The 20,271-nt window shown below is 36.5% G+C and overlaps 3 protein-coding genes across 7 annotated transcripts; 2 read left to right on the top strand and 1 right to left on the bottom strand.

The window, feature by feature from the left end:
• Positions 1-463: 463 nt before the first annotated feature.
• LOC100247978 (phosphatidylglycerophosphate phosphatase PTPMT2) lies at positions 464-4,246 on the top strand. Of its 4 annotated transcripts, none has more exons than XM_019225793.2 (8): positions 464-1,378; positions 1,900-1,914; positions 1,980-2,102; positions 2,285-2,378; positions 2,766-2,848; positions 2,942-3,031; positions 3,663-3,860; positions 3,993-4,246. In XM_019225793.2, the coding sequence occupies exons 1-8, from the start codon at positions 1,169-1,171 to the stop codon at positions 4,182-4,184; spliced, it is 1,005 nt and encodes a 334-aa protein (XP_019081338.1). In that variant the 5' UTR covers positions 464-1,168; the 3' UTR covers positions 4,185-4,246. The 4 variants fall into 4 exon arrangements, with proteins under 4 accessions (XP_019081338.1, XP_019081340.1, XP_019081339.1 ...); XM_019225795.2 differs by having other exon boundaries at positions 466-1,378; positions 3,663-3,897; XM_019225794.2 differs by having other exon boundaries at positions 468-1,378; positions 3,663-3,906.
• Positions 4,247-6,616: 2,370 nt separating this feature from the next.
• On the top strand, positions 6,617-13,129 carry LOC100258093 (peptidyl-prolyl cis-trans isomerase FKBP20-2, chloroplastic). 2 transcript variants are annotated; one of them, XM_002274921.4, is made up of 7 exons: positions 6,617-6,785; positions 8,085-8,181; positions 8,287-8,501; positions 8,654-8,763; positions 11,377-11,485; positions 11,602-11,678; positions 12,798-13,129. In XM_002274921.4, the coding sequence occupies exons 1-7, from the start codon at positions 6,737-6,739 to the stop codon at positions 12,915-12,917; spliced, it is 777 nt and encodes a 258-aa protein (XP_002274957.1). In that variant the 5' UTR covers positions 6,617-6,736; the 3' UTR covers positions 12,918-13,129. The 2 variants fall into 2 exon arrangements, with proteins under 2 accessions (XP_002274957.1, XP_059599051.1); XM_059743068.1 differs by having other exon boundaries at positions 6,657-6,785; positions 8,112-8,181.
• Positions 13,130-13,396: 267 nt separating this feature from the next.
• Positions 13,397-19,459, bottom strand: LOC100253107 (cationic amino acid transporter 9, chloroplastic). Its single transcript, XM_002272598.5, has 8 exons — positions 19,062-19,459; positions 17,933-18,345; positions 15,807-15,983; positions 15,447-15,671; positions 15,202-15,378; positions 14,675-14,911; positions 13,821-13,910; positions 13,397-13,694 (listed from the first exon to the last, which is right to left on the bottom strand). Exons 1-8 carry the CDS (start codon positions 19,396-19,398, stop codon positions 13,548-13,550), a joined length of 1,803 nt encoding a protein of 600 aa, XP_002272634.3. The 5' UTR covers positions 19,399-19,459; the 3' UTR covers positions 13,397-13,547.
• Between the last annotated feature and the right edge of the window lie 812 nt (positions 19,460-20,271).

Below are 20,271 nucleotides of genomic sequence, written 5' to 3'. Positions count from 1 at the left end.
GTAACAGAGAATAAACGTAGAAATGAAAAGAGCCCAAAAATGGAGCTTGGGCTGATCTTGTTGCCAAAAAGGAGCTGTAGCCCCTGCTGTTTTAGCATCTGAGCCAACACCACTGCTCTGACAATGACCCACCATCTTATTCCACTACAGCAACAACAAATTCCACTATCTTCTTCTCAAACACAATGGCCAACCATAGAAAGGCAAACAAAAACCCGAGAATTTTCAATTCAATTCAACACAATCCCTCCAAACCCTTCAATCCTATACCATAAAACTTAAAACCCATTAAAGAAATGATGACAAAATTGCAGTTTTGGTCATGAGTGAGAGAGTACCTGTGTGTGGAGATAATCTGAAAGATGAAGCTTCTTGCTTCCTTCCTCCCATATCAGTTGCTCTGTATCATATACATTACCAGAGGCAGCTATGCAACGTGTTTAAATCTTCCATTTTTAAAGTCTTCATACAATCCCATCAGAGGTGTGTTGTGAGCTGTCTTGTCCACTTCTAAGCACATCAAACCCAATAAGCCAACTACAATTTGGGAGGAGTCTTGGAAATTTCTAAGCACAAAACGTAGAGAAAAATGTTGTTTACACTTAAACAATTATCATCAAAATGGTGGTGTAAGGTGGTGTGATTTAGCCAAAGCTTTTTTCAAGCGCTCAAACCCACTAAATACATAACTTTTAGGTGAGACAGGGGCCCAACACTTGTATTGATTCAAACTTACCTGGCACAAAACTTTTTTGCCAAAACAAAAGCCAGAGAGAGAGAGAGAGCAGCAGAGAGGGAAGTGAGCTGAGATACACCTTCAGCCTTGTCTCCATATATACTCTCTTGTTCAAGATCAGAACTTCATTTTTCAGTCATTTCATTAATGGGTTTGCAATTTTTATTTTGGATTAAGGGGTTGGCGGGATTGCATTGAAGTGTACGATTGAAGGGTTTGATAGGTTCAGTATTGGTGGGATTGTGTAGAGGTGTAGAGGATTGAGGAGTTTGGTGGGGTTGTGTTGAAGTTTGGGATTGAAAGGTTAGGTAGGATTGGATAGCACTGAAAGTTGCTTGGGTTTTTGTGAGTTTCCTTTTCACTATTTTAGGGGTATTGTATCGGAACTGGAGAGGGAAGGGAAGAACTTTTGTGTGGATTTACAGGAGGGAGATGAATGCTGAGAAATTGGAGGACTGGGAGTTGGAAATGTGGGATGAGGAATTGTGTTGTGACCTTTCTCAGAGCAGCGGTGTCGGTGCAAATGCCAAAAGGGCTTTGGTAGGAGCAGGAGCTCGCGCTCTTTTTTACCCAACATTGCTGTATAATGTTGTTAGGAACAAGATTCAGCCTGAGTTTCATTGGTGGGATAGGGTTGATGAGGTGAACTCTTACAAATCCCTTTTTTCTGTACTTGAATTGTCTGGCTTTGTTCCTCTTGTTTTTCCAGTTTCTGTATTCATTTTGAGAATGGTTTGAGGCTGATTTTCAGAGAAAAATGAAACTGACTGTTTCAAAAATGCTTTCTTTTTGAGAAAGAAAAACAACCGAAAACTTCTTGTGTTTGGACCTTCTTAATGGTCACCAGAAACAATGCTTTAACATTTCTGAAAATGGTTTTCAAATAAAAATGTTTCTCATTTTCACCATTAAAGAGCCTCTATCTTTTCTTTCCCTCAATAATCAATCCCAATTTCGTCTTGAGGTTTGGTTTTAGAAGTTGCCATCCAATTCAAAAGCACAATACCAGTAGGTTTTATTCTGCATCTGAATGTTCCTACCTTTAGTTTTCCTTTCAAACTATTAGTTTTTTGGATTTTCTGGCAATCATTATAAGCACACTCAAATCTGCCCTTCATGGTTGCTTAGGCATTTCATTCTTATAGTATTTTGATATTTTTCAGGAATCCAATGTGAAAGTAAGAAATTTCCTTTTGCTGAGTCAAGCATTTCTTCAGTACCATGCTAACTTGTGAGTCAACAGTTTATATTGTTAGGTGCCGTGCCTTTTGCTGCTGATGTTCCTTGCCTAAAGAAACTTGGGGTTGGTGGAGTAGTAACTTTAAACGAGTCTTATGAAACTTTGGTCCCGACATTGCTCTATCATGTGAGAATGCTTGGTTGTTCATTCATCAGTCTTTATCTTTTCTGATATGATTAATTAGTTCATAGTTGTTGTTACCTTATCTTCTTCCAATGTCACAACAAAAATGTTTAAATGAATAGTTAATAAGGACAAAAATTTAATTGTACTACATTTTTTAATGCCATTGTTTATTATCTGTATAGGCTCACAGCATTGACCATTTGGTGATTCCCACAAGAGATTATCTCTTTGCTCCATCACTCAATGATACTTGCCGAGCTGTAGACTTCATCTATAGTGAGTATTCTAAGAAAATTTTCTACTCACTTGTCAATATTTGCTCTTAGAGTACTATGCATGACTCGGGTTATAGAGGATAGCCTCCTAAATGAGTTTCAGCCTCTAGGACCTTGTATACATCGACCATGAGTATATATGTCATGCGCTTTAGTTCCTCTACACTCTCTGCATCTTCACTATATCAACCTACAGATAGATTCTGCCTCTATTTCACCAGAAAGTCCAAAGAGCGGCGTTTTTAAATGCCCAATGAATTCTATCAGAAGTTAATGAAGTCCTTAGGCATACAACTACATTGTGGTGGATTAAATCTTCAGTCTTCTAGTATGTTTATTTTTGAAAAACATTTTAATTTATCTTCTTTTGTTACTGGGCTTTGTGAAGGTAATGCATCTCTTGGGAGAATGACATATGTTCATTGCAAGGCTGGTCGGGGCCGCAGCACAACCATTGTTCTCTGTTACCTGGTATGCATCCTAGCTGTGATCCTTATTCGAAAGTTGATTATTACCTTGTACAGATACCGCCTTCATCTGAGATTTTCCCCACATTCTTAACAGGTGGAACACAAACAGATGACACCTGATGCTGCATACAACTATGTGAAATCCATCAGGCCAAGGGTGGTCCTAGCCTCGGCTCAGTGGAAGGTGCCTTTTGGTTTTCAACCTCAAGAAGTTCTTTTGCTTCTAATCATGTTCTTTTCCCATTCATATATCTTTTTCCTTTGTGATTTTGAGAACCTGTCGGTGCTAAGTATGGTATACACAATCCTGCAAATAATATCATCCATTTACAATCTATGCCTGGAACAGTTTCTTCTTCTTCTTCTTCTTCTTCTTGGCAACTGATAGTTTATTGTCAGATTCCTTTGATGTTTTCTAACTGGGATCACTCTCATTCTTGTGCTAAGGGTGGTCTTAGCCTCGGCTCAATGGAAGGTGCCTTCTGGTTTTCAAACTCAAGAAGTTCTTTTGCTTCTAATCATGTTCTTTTCCATTCATTTATCTTTTTCCTTTGTGATTTTGAGAATCTATTGATGCTAAGTATGGTATACACAATCCTGCAAATAATATCATCCATTTACAATCTATGCCTGGTACAGTTTCTTCTTCTTCTTCTTCTTGGCAACTGATGGTTTATTGCCAGATTCCTTTGATGTTTTCTAACTGGGATCACTCTCATTCTTGTGCTACCTTGAATTGCAATTCGATCCGATGCAATCCAAACTGGGGTAACTTTTTCTTTCTGAGCTCACTTCTGGTTGATTACAAAATGCAGGCTGTTCAAGACTACTATCTGCAGAAAGTGAAGAAAACTAAAAGTTCTGGCTGCATTAACAACAGAGTCAGAAAGTCTCCATTCTTCCCATCAAAACAATATGGTGTAGCCTTTGATGATGACTCCATTGACATAGTAACAGAGTCAGATCTTGATGGATATGAGTCATATGGCACAAGCTGTGACTCTATAATCATGGTAACACAATCAGAGCTTGATGGATACGACTCAAGCTGTAACTCCAGTACAGTGACCCAAATCTTGCTTCCATGTTTCTGAGTGAAGCTGTTGCTTCCAGGAACTAACACCCATGGCTTTGGTGCAATGCAGGGCAGGAGACGGCAAGGAAGAAGCTCGGAAGCTCAGTGGCTGAAATCGAGGTTTTTTGAGAGGTGGATGCCTATTGAGAGTGTTCTCCATTTGAATTCACATCAATGGATGTTGAAAGTGCTTTTAGAGCAAATAATGATGTTTCATGGGAAGAGTCTAATAAGGAGTTATGGCATTTCAAGAGAATGCTAGGCTTATGCATATTGTATTATGAATGAAAATGTTATTTTCATGGAAGAGTTTCAAGATCTCAATGACTGCTTCCTTCCATTTTCAAAGAGATAGCTAAGGATATCAACCAGGGATGATATAGAAACTGGGATAAAATCTCAAGTAGTTGGAGTGAGATTTGGTAGTTGGAGTTCAAATCTCCAATTATTATGGGAAGAGAGGGAGAGTAAGGACAGAAGAAAGAGAGGTTTAGAGAGGGCATAAAGACTATTTAGGCTTGAAAGAGTGAGAAAAAGCACAAAAGGCTAAAAATTGTAAACTGGGTCGTTCGACTGCTAGGCTCTTAGCCTAGCAAACTGAGTGTTTGCTTGACTAGCCTAGTGGGCAGCCTACCGAGTTAGCTTTTCTCATGTTTTTTTTTTCATAGTTTTTGAAGGGGAATCAAAGGAGTGTTAAGTCATTTTCCTTCTAAGGTTTTTGACCCTTCCAAAGTGTCATGTTTAAGTCGTCTTTTATTTTGCTTCGTTCCAAAACTTGCCCTAATTGATCAAAACATGGCATTAATAAAACATGACAATTGGATTGACCTCATGTGTGCAATGTCATGAGCTTGAATGATTTAAATATGATAATAATGAGAAAATTTTCACTAATTACTCCTTGAATGATATGTTGGGATTGAGCCCTATGGGCCCACCATGGTGGGCTCTTAGCACTTTCGAAGGAAAGGCCAGAGGCCCAGGACCAAACCTTAAAGGTTTCTTTACATTCAATCCTGGTACCATTTGGGCCATCAATCCTGGTATCATTTGAGCTAGTGGCCCAGATGGTACCAGGATTGAACTTAAAGGAACCTTTAAGGTTTGGTCCTAAATTCGATTTCTAGGGACGCCTCCTTTAAAAAGACAAATAAACAATTGGTGGCATCCACCATGGTCTCAGAACTATGGCTCCTCAATCCACTAAAAGGGAGGTATGTCCCAGGAATCGAACTCAAGACCAAACCTTAAAGGTCCCTTTTTTATCCACCATGGTTGGTGCTTAGTACTTTCGAATTGGTGGATTGAGAAGTCACGGTTTTGGGCTTCTGGCCTTCCAACTTCCTTTAGGAAGTGCTAAATGCCAACCATGGTGGGCCCATAGGGCTCAATCCCAACATAATCTTCTTTGTAAATGGTATCGAGATAACCTTGTGGATGACATGTAGGGCTGTTGGCTCAATGGTTCCTCCCAAAGTCAAGGTGGTACCTCCTTCATTGAGGCCCTATCTCCAGCAAAAGTCTCCCTTCATGGATAACATAGGGGTTGTTGAATGACATCATCTTGTGGGCACCTTCTACTTGTGCAAGTATTGCAGTATGAATAATGTTTTAGGCTTTTACCAATTTGTTACATCTCCTTGGTCACTGTGGACAAGTGGAAATGACCGTCGGATGGCATGTGTATCTTCCTCTATAAGAAACAACATGACTAATTAGAAAGGGGATGATGACTAATGAGTCATCGTGTCGAAGGAGAGGGCAATTTAGAGGCCAACATCCGCCCCCTAGCCTTCATGAGCATCCTTTCTTCAACTTACACGTGTTTTTATTTTGACACACATTGACTATTTTCTTGTCCTCAAGGAGAATTGTTTTTAAAATTAGATGTAATAATATTGAATTTTTAACAACTTTGTGTTTGTTTAGATATACTTTTTATTTTCTGTTTTTAAAATAAAAATTATTAGTAATTATATAAGATATAAGAACTCTTAGAGGTTTTCATTAAAACAAAATAATAATTTTAAAATATATTTAAAAAAATCGACATATCAAAAAAATTATCAAAGTGAATTCTTTCCTGTTACTTTTATTTTTTTTAATTAGTCCAAACTAATAATTAATTTGTGAAAAATATTGTTTATGTAGTTATTTTTATAAAATATTTTTCATTCAAAGGTGTACTCAAATAATTGAATATATGTTTAAAAGATATGAGTCTTATCTGTCTATTATTTTTAAGAATAGTTTTTTATTTTTTAAAATAAAAGATTAAAAAATTATATTTGGTAATAAAAAAATTATATATAAAGATAAAGTGTTTTTAAAAAACATTTTTTTATTATTTTAAATTATTTTCTAATAATTGTTTTAAAAATAATTATATAAATATGTAAAATGATTAAAAATAAAATAGTAGACGTAAAAAATTATTTTTAAAATATATTTAAAAATGTTAAAATAATTTTATATTTTCAAACAAATTTTTGTTTTATAAAACATTAAATAATTTTTAAAAATTATTCTAAAAAATTATTAATAAATAAAAACTTTTAAAATTATTATGATTTTTACCGTAAACATTTGTTTGTTTATATATATATATACATATGGTGTTAATTGACTTTGCGCCAAAATAATTTTTCGTTGTTTATTTTGTTTTTCCCTGAAAATTTTATCTCCAAGTAAAAGACAGAAATACCCCTGTCTTCAGGGGTGCGGATAACAGAGAGTGAAAAGCGCAGCGAGGAGCAGTTTGGTTGTCAGGAAAACAGAAGGATTTTTTCTTTTTGCTGAAAGTTTGAAGAAGCCATGCTTTGGTTGCCAACACATCCTCTTCTACCCCAGCCTTATATTCCATGTAAAACTCTCTCTCTCTCCCTCTCTTTTCTCTTTAGAATGCTATCATATATTTTGGATTTTTTTTTTCAGTAATATGTTCTGGGTATTGTTTGGGTGCCTGGAAACTAAGGAAAATGTAGAAGAAAACAGAATTATGAAATCTTATGTTTAAGTCGTTCTAGTTTTAAAACACGAAAAGAAGTGAAGCTCATCTCTACTGAGCCAAACAGTTGTATTGGGGGCTCAGTTGAGTGAAGGGTTTTGTCCTCTACTGCTCCAAGGGAAGAATATGGTTCGACGTTTTCAATTTCTTTTCTTTTCTCCCATTTTCTCGGCATCCAAACAAATCATTGGGAAGAATTGAATCTGGGAAATTGTTTTAGAGAACTGCTACTGTCTTGTTTGCAACAATACAAAATTGAAAACCTTTTCATTTATATCTATCCCAGTTATTGTGCATCGTTGATGTGGAAGTACTTCAGGAATAGAGCATACTAGGTATACAATCCAGTATGGATTATTCATCAAAGAGCCCTTTTCCCAGATTTCGTTTTATTAAACTATTGAACTACCAATTTTCTTGATTTGGGTTTACAATATATATCATGCATTCTATCACCCTCTCTCTAATGCGTACCCTCTATTTTTGGGCTTACACGCAGACTTAATATATTGGGGAAATAAACTTACGGTGGTGAGGTTCAAACACTGAACAAGGCTCTGATACCATATTAAACTATCAATTTCCTTAAAAGCTTAGACTTATAGGATTTGGATTCACAATGTATATCATGTACTCTGAGCTGTGTGATGTTTATCCTGTGTGGAGATAACTTACCTTAAGGTCATGTTTGGAATGCTGGAATGGAGAATGAGAGTGGAAAATCAATTCCATATGTTATTCATTCAAGTGTTTGGATTGTTTTTGATAATGGGAATAGGAATAACAAATTCATTGTTGTAAAAATCAAATCCTACTCTCACTAGTTCCTTGATTCCTCTCTTTATACATTGTTTTATGATTCCCCTCCCATCCCATCATATTCTATCCCTATTCTGACATGCCAAACACACCTTAAGAGTTATTATGTGCCTGCATTATTTGCACGCATTCGCCGGTGCTCTATTTGGTGTCTGAGAAGATGGAGTAAGAGAAAACCATATGGGAATCTCGTCTCCTTCATCTTCTTGGTGATTGTTCTCCTTTCTTCTAACCCAAAATTGGAAAAAAAAAGTCAGGAAACAAAATGGGGATGATTTTTAGTTCAGATCTTTACTCCCTTTTTTTTTACATATGCATTTATGCTTTTACTTGCAGACAGATATCTTTCAGCTTGTCGCACAGTTGGAAGCTTTTTTTCTCTGAAGAAGCCTATATTGCATTGCCGCTCAAGCTACAACCTGAAAGATTACAGGTAAAACTTTGATGAATTCATTAACATGTCTTTATCGGTTTAATGTCCTGGAAATTTTTTAGATTGCATACTGTTGCTTATGACCATCTTCTCATGTATGGGTAGAGAACAGAAAGGATGTGTATTGCCTTATGAGGAGAATTTGAGGCGGAGGCTTCTCATCTTCTTTTTGGTCTCATCAGGCTGTTTTCCAACTTTATCTTCTTCTGCAAAGACAAAGAGTAAGAACCCATATGACGAAAAACGGTTACTACAGCAAAACAAGCGAATACAAAAGGAAAATAATGCACCTGAAGACTTCCCAAATTTTGTTCGAGAAGGTTTGTCTTGCCTCTTTGCAACTTTACTAAAAGTTTACTCTTCACAGTACCTCTCTCTCTGGGGGACCTTAGTTGCAGGTCTAGAAACTATTTGATGAACTTTCATCACAACTCCATGAAACCAATGATAATGTGTAGGGATAATGATTCAGGTTTTGAGGTTAAGGTGGTGACACCAGAGAACTACATAACAAGTGACTCAGGGCTTATATATCGAGATTTTGAAGTTGGTAAAGGTGATTGCCCAAAGGCTGGTCAACAGGTTTTTCTTTCATTATCTTTGAAGGCAATAGTTTCCTTTCTTGAAATTTATCATGGGGATCTTAATGATTTGGCAAAAGTAAACTTGGAACACCAGGAAAATGAATGTTAGAATTAGAATTGTTGCTTTATGCATTGCACCTGCAGTAGTAAAATTGAAATTATTTTTTCTTTGAAAACATACAAAAAATAGTAATATTCATGTTTTAGGTGTTTAACTTTGGTCTTTTGTTCCTCTTTATTATTATTGGATGTTGATAAATCTTAAAACCACTTAGATTTGCTGCAAAAGACAATGAAAAATTTTCTTTACATCATCATCTAAATTGTGCAAACTGGCCCCAATCTTGACTGGAGGGCATGCTAAAGGCCTCAACCCTTGATAGATAGAGAGAAGGGAGGTGCATCTCTTTACGAAGATCTTATGTCTTATGATAGCTTGTTCCAATCACCTTATTTATCTGTGAGTCCACATTTTAGATGTAAAATATTTTACTGGCTGGCCAAAACACTGACAAATAAAAGAGAAAATAACCACTGTGGCATTGCTTCTTGTTCATAGACATGGAAATAATTTCCTGACCAATGTTTTGCTTGTAGCAGTTTTTTGCAATCCATTTTATAGGGCTTTGATTTGATGCTTCCCATTGAAGATAGGATATTTGGTGAAGGTTCTTAATATTTGGTAAAAAGCAAGTTTAATGTCTCTGGTTTGCGGCATGAATGGTATCACTTGGAGCAAGGTGGGGGCCATCACAAAAATAGAGAAAAAAGCTATCTGGCCACCAGAAGAGAGAGCTTATAGAGTGAGTTGTCCCAAAGGAGAAAATATGCTATCCATGGTCTGACTGAAAGCTACCTAATGACAGTGTGAGATCCCATATCAGTCATCAGCTCAGCAGAAAAGTTTTTAGCACTATATATGTAGATGAATCCTCTTAACCATGTAGGCTTGTTTTCAAGTCATGCAGCCCGATGCTAGAGTAAATGATATTTACACGGGAAGGAGTGAATTGTTATAAATGGTATCAGAGTCAATGTTTGACTCAATGTGGGAGTTTGTGTGAATATTTTAATTGTCAATACAATCCCATGGGACACGACAAAGACGTCGTGTTTATGTGGAAATGGTATAGATGCATTTTGAAGTCAAGCAAACATTATTTACATGAGAAGAGATCAAGGTAGATAATACCGATTCAAGAGGGAGTGGGCCGTTACAAAAAGAGTTGCTAAGGATTTTTAGGTTGTGGAAAAGCAATGATATACTATGACCGTAACAGTAACAGGGTTTCATTTGACATGTTCCATCAATCCTATGGCTTTTGGCCTATTAGTGAAGTTCTGCAGTTTGGGTTCAACATACAACAGAACAGCCATTTTTTGACTGAAATTTTTCTATGTCCAATCACCTGTCATATTTAGTGGATTTTTTTTAAATGGATAATTTTTCCATTGACCATGAGCTGTTTTGATATGCTACCACAAACCGAGCTTGTCTCTATGACTCTTATCACATGACCACTCGTCATTCCAACATATTTCCAGGAAGAAATTGGTACACATGTATAAATGTCAGATGTGAAGGTTACTAGCCCTAGCCTTTGGCCTTTCTCTTCACTAAGGGTGTTTTTGGAGATACTTGATTAGGATGCTAGGAATGACAGGGACCAACAATCCTTGCCCTAACTATTTGCTGTACCCTTTATCGATTGAAAAATGTTATGAACCAGCTTTCCCTTGATCTCTACCGTATGCCAAAATAGGGGCCTGCCATAACTTATGAAGGCTCATGCAACCATCCCTAAAATGATTTGCAGTGTCTCACTTCTGATGTCATTCATACAGGGGAAAATTAGAAGATGAATAATTCATTTGACTGCATATTTTACTGTCTCCATAACCTTTCAACTCCTCCAAGGAAGCAGGTGGAATCTGCTTCTTTTTGGAGTTTGAAATGAAATTCTAGAATTTCAGATATCCTTCCTCGGAGAATTTTAACAACATTGTTTCCATCAATCAGATCGATCTGAAACTCTTTAGCATGTTCTATTGAATCAAGAAAGCAAGAACTAAATCATGGCAGGCTTTTTGAAACATTGGCGGATTTGACATTTCGTGCACCTTGTTTTTCCTTAAGAACAGAAGCTACCCTGGTCAGCAGCTTTGAGTGTCTTGCTTCTAATTTGTTTTTATTTCATGAACATGCTCTAGATATAAAGGATGCAGTTCTCTATTGATTAATGAAGAAAGTGCAGAACATATTTTCAGCATTCAAACATGTGAATGTATTAGGGATTGAGGTTCTTTTAGTCGTGTTCAATAAGGTCTAGCAACCTTTCAAAAAGATATAATAACTAAGTTATAAATTACATCTAAGGTTTAAACATTTGAAGGAAATAACAAATAATTGTTTTAATTAGGAGAAGCTAAGAATTTTCCACAAATTGATAAAATTGAAAAGGTAATTAATGAAACAATAAAACAATTGAAGATGTTGCCACTTTTTATCATTTTTTATTTTTTTTTCCATATTGCACTGATCTTATCTTAAAAATAATGGTATGTGAAAATTTCTCCTTAACCTCAAGTTGTTCCCATGAATCCTCTGCAGGTGACATTTCACTATGTTGGCTATAATGAGTCAGGTCGCCGTATTGACAGCAGTTATATGCAGGGTTCTCCTGCCAAAATCCGGATGGGCACCAATGCACTAGTTCCTGGTAAATATGAATTACAATATTCGTCTGTGCTTTCTTTGTTAATAGTAATAGAAGTATTTTCCATAACCCAACATAAAGTAAAAGCGGTTAGTAGCTGAAACAGTGAATTTGTGCAGGATTTGAGGAAGGAATTCGAGACATGAAACCTGGTGGAAAGAGAAGAATAATTATCCCTCCAGAACTTGGACCTCCAGTGAGTTTATCAAATCTTTGTTTTCATTTTTCCCTTCCCCTTTCTTGTGCAGGTCTATCTAATCCTCTATTAGGAAAGAAGACTGCATTTTTGGTCCTTGAATTGTTCTAGTCTAAGTCCTATACAGAAAGTAAAAGACACAAATCTAGTAAAGCATAATGTGCCTGATACGGAAATTCATCAGCATGTATCATAGAGAACATACTGAATTTGGAATATGTCCATTTTCTTCTTCGTGGGACATGCCTCTTCAGTACAAATCTGACAGAAATGTTTTAGAAATTTACTCAAAATCATTCTGAGTTCTCAAACAAATTTCGTATCCTCCAGAGGAAAGCCCATAATTGCTACATGGCTGTCAGGATGTTTTTCTAACAGTGCCGGAGCCTCTGGTCTCAGTGTTGTGCATGAGAGCTGGGGTACTAAATTGAAATAGTAGCTCCATCTCTTCCTAAACTTTTCTGCATCCACCCTTGTGTTGCTCCTCCCATGGTGATAAAATTAATCCCATGGTAGTAGCAGTTGCTTTCACAAACTTCATGTTGTCGGTTTTTCTTTTTAACCTGAATGATATTTTCTAGATTTAGAATATTTTCCAACTGCCTCTTTGGTTTAGAAGAACACATTTTTTTATTGAGTTTTAAAGAATTGTGGTAGTTTTCATGTTTTATTTCAATTATGGTCACCATCCAAATCAGCTCCCAATTCAGTTGAAGCAAACCTTGCCTATGCTTCTCCATGTAGCTCAAGTCAAACTGCTCTTTCCTAGAGATTGAAATGCCTAACACCAAACACCATCATTGCTACTAAATATTATTGAGGAAACTTGCAAAGATGGTGATAGGGATTGAAATTCCAAGAAAGTGACTGGATGGTGGTAGAGGCGCACAATCCTGGCTGGTTGAACGCCCTATATTATCCAATGCTGGTTGTGACAGCAGGAATGGTGTGCACCCCAAGATTTAGGTCTCCATGGAAAGTCCAAGGGCTCAGTCATGAAAGCTTCCTCGGTTATCCAAAAGAGAGAGACTCTACATGATTTTTCTTTGTATGCATATTTTTCTTTTCTTTTTTATTTGTTCAATTGTGTTTTATCAGTTAAATTGTCGTGTTGTATAGGTGGGGCCTTCGACATTTTTCAGCTCAAAACAGTTTGAAGTGTTTGATGTGGAACTGCTCAACGTCAAAGACTGTCAAAGGAGGACGATAGGTTTCTATTCGGACGTTGTGTGTGAGTGATCAGTGAGGCTCTACTTTGTGCTCATCTGAACACAGGTCGAATGAAGAAATCATATCTGCAAAGCCTCAATGACAATGAACCATATTTATGTTCTCATTCTAAATGTTAGTTTATGAGATGATCAATGCGTTTAACATACCTAGCCATGACCTCAATTATTGTGAAAAATTTTCATCAGAGCACATATATATAGATGAAATATCTTTAGTTACCCTGTTTGACCATCCGAAAAGTTCACTTCTTACCATATCTCTAATCTCTAAACCCATGGAAGAAGAAACCTTGCGAGCACAGGTGACTCGGGGGACATTTGACCGCCTGTTCATGATAGGAAATTGTGATAACCCATATCGGGTAAGAAAATAAGTTTTCGATACTATATAACTAGTGAGTTTTTCTTAATCATGTAAGTGCATTTTAAAGTTGTAAAAATCCATTGGATCTAGAGTAAATGGTATCTACGCACAATAACAAATCGTTTCAGGAACTTTGGAATACAGTCCAATTAGGGTCATATATGACAAATATATGTCTTTGTAATACAGTTGACAGCAACCTACTCTTATTCCGATACTAAACATTTAATTACAACATATAGCAATGATACGCATGGACACAGCAAATAGTTATTATTGCCCTTCTTCAATTGGTGCTCTATGATAGATAATTGTCTCATTTGAACTCAGAGGGTCGGCATGGTACTGCCCATAAAATGCATAAATACCTATTGAAATAAGGCTGAGGATGACAAATCTCACCCATGCTTCATAGTGTAACTGCAAAGAAAAAGAGTTGGTTATCAGCTTTGATGTATTAATTTCATTCCTTTGATAAGTTTCTATATGGAATTGAGGGATGGCCACTGTTAGGAGTATAGTTGAGGGGATTCTTCTTGAACAAACCTGAGCAAACAAGAAGATATTGAAGAAGATGCATACTGCTGGCACAATTGGAACTCCTGGGCAAGAAAACCCTGGTGGATTCATGTACACCTGCAAAAAAGAATGGATTAATCAATAAAAAAGTGTAATACGGGCAAAACTTATGCATCGGGTCTTTTTTGGATCATATGAGCAACAGAGGAACATGCTGGAAACCACTGCCTGCATTTTTCCTGAACATGGATGTTGCTTGGGTAGTGCAAACCCCATCAATAAATGTGATACCTGAAGTGTTAGGAGAAGAGATAGCGATAGACATACAATGGGTTTGGGTGCAAAAGTACCTCATGAACAGATTTCATATTTCTATTGCTTCAGGTGAGTTAGAGGCAAATAAAAGAAACAAAGGAAAAAAAAAAACCAAGGACATAAAACGGGTTCAGGTGCATAAGTAACTCTTGAGCAGATTTCATATTCTACTGCTACAGGTGAGTAAGAGATAAATAAAAGATACAAAAGAAAAAAAAAAAAAAAAAAAGCAAGACCTCCCCTATTCATCTTCAAAGTGGAGGTCTTGCATTCAAAAAAGATTCCTTAGAACCTTTCTACTTATGTGTCAATGTGTGAGATTATGTAAGGGATTTTATTTTTATTTTATTTTATTTTTTTTAAATTTCACTAAGACCCTTACTATCAAGAGACAAGTCATTTGTTGATCACCACCAACTTGAGTTTTTGAAATACCTCCAAATCTTTCAGCATGCTCCTTTTAAAATGAAATTTTTTCCTCCAGCTTGGAGCACTATGATAGCCTAGTGTTTATATAATAGATAGACAAAAAGATATTCTAATATATTGTCTGGCGTAGTACTTACTTGTCTGCTATAAAGAGCAATAGAGGCAAGTACTGCTATGACTGCAGCTACAAGCAGACAAAAGAATGAAGCACCGACACGGTAAAAGAGTCCTGCACTGAAACCACAACCAGCAATAATGATAAGGTAAATGACACCTTCTTGCCAGGTTGAAGTCCACCTTGTAGAAACTTGACTTGCTGTCTTGTCATTCCAGCGAAGGGTTACAACACATGCTGCAACAACAGAATAGCCTGTCTGAAACCAACCAAATGGTCATGTAAGGTGCACACTCATTCCTAACCAAAATAATCAAGAATTTGAATGCTTCTGTTGCAGGCAAATCTCTCCAATTAATATCCTAAAATTTTACAATTGCCCATCACAGCATGTCAACATTCCAATTCCTTCTTTCCTCTAAACCCAAGGGAAGAGAACACATGATGCGATTGATAATTGCATGAACCCAAGGATGTTATTGCAAAAGATAGATAACTGATTATTAAAAATTTCAAAATGTTATAGACAGAAGTTAAGCACCAGCATACCAATGAGCCAACTGAAAGAATGTGTGAGAGGGCATGGATGTTAAATAATCCTGCCAAGATGCTAGCGACAATACCAACCCAGATCTGAGAATGAACAGGGGTATGGGCTTTTGGGTGTACTCTAGCAAATAATGAAGGTAATAAACCATCCCTTCCAAGCCCAAGATACAACCGAGACTGTTCATAAGAAACACTGTCATTAGTACATTGGCACATGTAAAGTACATGGGAGTTTCAATATTTACCTGAACATATAGACCAACTAGAAGGGTTGTAGTAAGTCCAGCAACAGCACCTATGCTGATCAAAATGGAAACATACTTCAGGCCTTTGGATGTAAAAGCTTCAGCCAAAGGAGCATCCTCCCCAAGGAGCTTGTAAGGTACCATTCCAGTGATTACTAAGCAAACACCAATATATAACACGACACAAACAAGAAGGCTCCCCATGATGGCTATTGGCAAATCCCTCTGCAAAGTCATGTTGAGAAAATAAATGAAGGATTAAAAAACATAATAATGCAAAAGGATTTCACAAAGGAAACCTTCTAATCAACTCTGGTGACGTGTAATACAAGGAATCCATCCAATATCAGCAAGAAATACCTGTGGTCTTTTAGATTCTTCAGCTGAATTAGCAACTGCATCAAATCCAACATATGCGAAGAATACTACAGTTGCACCAGTCAATATTGCTTCAAAACCATTTGGAGCAAAAGGAGACCAGTTAGAAACATCAACCTTAAAAGCACCAACAATGATCACAAAGAGAACGATAACTACCTGCAGGAAAGTGGGTGTCAGTCAAACTAAAATGAAAGCAAGTTAACATTTGTATTTTGTATAGATTTTATGTCCTTGACATGGACATAAATGCTAGATACAAATAAAGATCACTGGTGTATATTAAGAGCATTAGAAATACCATAATATGAAAAGTGTAGGGAATCCTTTAGCCCGATGCCTTATAGATGCAGGTGACACAAATAAAAACCATTCATCTGAGCCAATCAGTCAATAAAAAGATACTGGTCTTGTAGAAAAACTAGTTTTAATTCTCTTGTAAACCGAAAGAAGATTTGACATATTGAAATGTACCATGCGTGCACTTATTCATATATAGTTCCAAAGAGATCAATGCATCTGCATGTCAAATAGTAATAAAGCTATTAATTGCAAACAAACAAAAAAGAATTATAATACATTAGCTATCATGCTTCATGGAACATAACATGAGAAAATAAAAGAAACAGCACATTCATAAAATTTGTAGAACCACAGATGGATGCTGACATATGTCATAGATGAGCAAAAAGCAGAGCATTCTCATAGAAAAAATTCATTAAAATTTGAACAGTTTGTTTGGCTAATGGAGAATCCTTCACTAGCTAAGGGCCATTCTACAAACTAGTGAGAAAACTCACACTGGACCTGTGGAAAAAATGTGTTTGCATCAGCAAAGAAGCATTTATCAACATAGAACAGTGATCCAGATCCAGCAGGATAATGATGTTGAAGCCTGGAGTAAATAATGTGAGGTACTTGGAAAAAAACTGCCTATCCACCTTATTCCCACATCATTCAATGTCTAAAAATTTAGTAAAATAGGAATTTTTTTTTCAATTTTTTAAATTTTTTTCTTTTAACTGAGCTTCATTGGTTTTAAGTCTCATTCCATAATTGAATATAGAACTTCTGGCAGGCCAAATTGGTGAACCAGGATTCATGCAGCCAAACCAAATAGATGATAAGTTGCTGTTGACAAGTTAGGTGAAGGAAAGATTCATGATTAAGCTCTAGGGATTCCCAATGAAAAGTCAGCCATATATTGTTAAAAATGGAAGTGCAAGGAACTGTTCTCACCTATTAAGTATGAGGCCTCGAGACATACAAGATTTTTAACTTATTAGATTTTATAATTAATGATTGTTTACAGAGTGAAAGTTTTCTACAAACACATGGAGCATAACATGCATATATGAAAACAAATCCAGGACTGTATAGTACATATGACAAGTGAACCAATGAAAACAGCAGATATAACAGGAAAAGAGATTGAATAAAAATCAAACACCCTTTCAACAAACAGAAAGGAGGAAACCACACGTTGTCCTTTACTACATTGAACTTGATGTTATGACATGGAACAACAGCCAGAATTTGGTTTATTAACAGTAATTGGTGAGATTTACTGTCTTAATCTTTGTTAACACATTTAGTACTTATCAACTTAAATAGACTTCCTATTTCAATTTTTGTAGATTTAGTATTTTAATCTTTGTTAACACAGTAATTTCTTTGAAAAGCAAAAAGAAAGAAATTTCTATAAAAGAAGGTATCTTCCCACCCGAGTATGCACATCAGAAGTTAAGGTGTCAAACATGTATGCCTAGATGTGGGTTGAACATGCTCAAACCATTAAGCATGCATTTTACACTGCACTGATTGCTCTTTCTCCATCATAACCTCTCCAAACCCATTAAGAATACATTTTACACTGCACTGATTGCTCTTTCTCCATCATAATGTCCCAATACACTTAAGGGAGCAAAAGTTGTTTTTCATCCTATGATTGTTTAGGACAGCCTTGCATAGAGGAAAAGCATAAGACACACCTAAAGAAACACCCTTCAAAACCTTAATCATTCCAGAATTTGCAATAAATCAAAGAGGAGGATGCTTAAACCCTTGGCCAGCAGCCACATACAAGAAATGCAGCATAGAAAGGGCACCTTTGTCACAGTCATGAAACAGTTCACAGCAGAAGATTCTCCAACACCTCGGCATAGAATTATTGTTAGAAGTACAAGCAGAATTGGTGCTAATATGTTGATAGACAGAGCTCCACCAAGGAACTCTTCACCACCATGTCCAATCCAGCTTGGAATGTTTTCCTTGAAAAAGGGAAAAAGCTCTAGTACCGCAACCACATAGCTGGCTAAACTTCGAGCTATGCTAGCTGCCCCAATATGATAGTCAAGCATCAATTGTGCAAAAACAAGGAAAGCAGTCAGCTCATTGAAAGCTGTGTAAGTATACAGGTATGCTCCCCCAACAACAGCAGGAAATCGGGATGCTAGCTCAGCATAACATAGTGCATTCAGTACACATGATGCTCCAGCAAGGATAAAGCTAATCGTAACTCCTGCATGGATGTAGCAAATATTGGTTAACATGATCACAATCAAATAACTCCTGCACTGTCCTAATGCACTAACAGCTTTTGACAATAGCCAAAATACAGATTTAACAATTCATGAATTCCTCTCATAAGATTTTATAATAATTATCAACTCTCCAAAGGTTATGAGTTTTGTATTTTTCTCATCACATGTGTTATCTGTTGAACAAGACCAAAAGTTCGGCGCCCAGGGTCACTTGACCAGAAAAGGAAGTAAAATAGCACAAAATACGTGAGAAAATGCAGGAAAAAGATAGGAAATTAAACACAAAAAATATTTATTATGTTTTTCATTATTTAAGAATTTGAACCTTTACAAAAAATTCTAATACGACTCTTATGCTCAGCTGATTTTTTTTTCTTCTTCTTCTTTTTTTTTTTTGTTTTTCATTTCCTTTCGTCCATTTTCTCACTAACCAAACAGAGATTACTAAAAGAAAAAAAAGGACACAAAATAGTAAACCAAATTAAAACAGAAGTCCAAACCTTTGAATTAACACAGCCTCGATCAAATTAAATTCATTGAACAACCACATAATAATAATAGTAATAATAAAAACTTCGAGTACTTATGATCACAACCAAAATCTTCATCAAAACATCCAAAATTTTTCATCCAATTCAAGATGGAAATAGAGATTCAAATCCACAAAATCAAAGCTCGGAACAAACCAACTCACCAGGTCCGGCATCTCGGGCGACGGTGCCGGTGACGACGAAGATTCCAGCACCGATGGAGGCGCCAACGCCGATAAGAATGAGGTCGAAGAGGCCGAGGCGGCGGACAAGAGCGTCGCCGGAAAGCGTGCGGATGGAGCTGTCAGAGGGCGAAGAGGAGGCTAGGGTTTTGGTCCTGAGAGCCGAAGAGCAGAAACGAGAGATATAAGAGGAAGAGGAAGAAGACGAAGGTAAGTAGGCAGTTGGCTTCCCTTCTCCCATCACGCTGCCCGCCTGGATATTCTCCGTGCGTCTCCGTTTATATACGGGTAACATGTTACTATTCCCCCTTGGACTCATTTTTCCACCGTTGATTTGTTTTTTTTTGGAGAAAAAAACTTATATAATTTATCTTACAATAAAAAAACCAACAAAAATTAGATATAGTCAACATTAATATATCAGGGAATTTATGTAACCATACCAAGGGGCAAAATTTTGCCTTTTAGAAACTTTACTTTTTACTTTTCAAATTCAATGGATTTTGTGGAAAATAAACAACCTTTTCATACACTGTAATAGTGATGTTGAGACCCTTCTAAAAATACATTCCTATAGTTTGACATCTCTTCTAGTAGGATAAGTTGTTTGTTGTCAACTTAAGCCAATGACATGGCTCAGTTACATGTCATCGACCAATTAGACACTCCACATGGATTGATGTTTAAAAAAATATTTACCCCCAAATGTCTTCTTCTTTCTTCAACCAAACCCTAACACCAAAAACTCATGTTCTTTCTTGTTCGTTCACAGACACAACCCATCACAAGGCGAAAGGATCCATAAAAAATCTGGTAGGTTCTCAAATCGCGATAACCCATCAACCCCAAACGAACTTCCAAACTTGGTCTCTTATTTTGTTTCTCTTCCATCACCATAAGGAAGACGACATCTTCATTTTCCCACCAAACATCAATCTGAAAACAAAAGTCCAAGTGCGAACCCCTTAACAAAGGCCAGGTAGACAAAAAAACCCATTTCCTTCTTCTTATTTCAGGAGTGACAGTCATTTTTCTCCTGGTTGTACTTCCTATTTTGCTTTTACATCGAAAAAGGAGAAAGAAAGCAATTGAGAGAACGAGATAACGAAGAATAAAAATATTGCAGTTGCATTTAACTTTTAAAACAAGGGTTTTTCCAGGTGATATATATATGTTATTAAATTTTGTAATA

The sequence above is a fragment of the Vitis vinifera genome, chromosome 15, assembly GCF_030704535.1.
Source record: "Vitis vinifera cultivar Pinot Noir 40024 chromosome 15, ASM3070453v1".
NCBI classification, from domain to species: domain Eukaryota; kingdom Viridiplantae; phylum Streptophyta; class Magnoliopsida; order Vitales; family Vitaceae; genus Vitis; species Vitis vinifera.
The sequence above is the reverse complement of the archived record's forward strand: the minus strand, read 5'-3'. Positions and strand labels throughout refer to the sequence as shown.

Bases quoted from the DNA above. Each gene is read 5' to 3' on its own strand.
- LOC100247978 (XM_019225793.2), top strand. From the start codon at position 1,169: ATGAATGCTGAGAAATTGGAGGACTGGGAGTTGGAAATGTGGGATGAG. The intron at 2,379-2,765 runs GTGAGTATTCTA...GGCTTTGTGAAG, and splicing joins AGCTGTAGACTTCATCTATA to GTAATGCATCTCTTGGGAGA. The intron at 2,849-2,941 runs GTATGCATCCTA...CATTCTTAACAG, and splicing joins CCATTGTTCTCTGTTACCTG to GTGGAACACAAACAGATGAC.
- LOC100258093 (XM_002274921.4), top strand. From the start codon at position 6,737: ATGCTTTGGTTGCCAACACATCCTCTTCTACCCCAGCCTTATATTCCA. The intron at 11,486-11,601 runs GTAAATATGAAT...GAATTTGTGCAG, and splicing joins CACCAATGCACTAGTTCCTG to GATTTGAGGAAGGAATTCGA. The intron at 11,679-12,797 runs GTGAGTTTATCA...CGTGTTGTATAG, and splicing joins CTCCAGAACTTGGACCTCCA to GTGGGGCCTTCGACATTTTT.
- LOC100253107 (XM_002272598.5), bottom strand. From the start codon at position 19,398: ATGAGTCCAAGGGGGAATAGTAACATGTTACCCGTATATAAACGGAGA. The intron at 18,346-19,061 runs GTGAGTTGGTTT...ACATCCATGCAG, and splicing joins CGCCCGAGATGCCGGACCTG to GAGTTACGATTAGCTTTATC. The intron at 15,379-15,446 runs GTAAATATTGAA...TCTTATGAACAG, and splicing joins TAGTTGGTCTATATGTTCAG to TCTCGGTTGTATCTTGGGCT.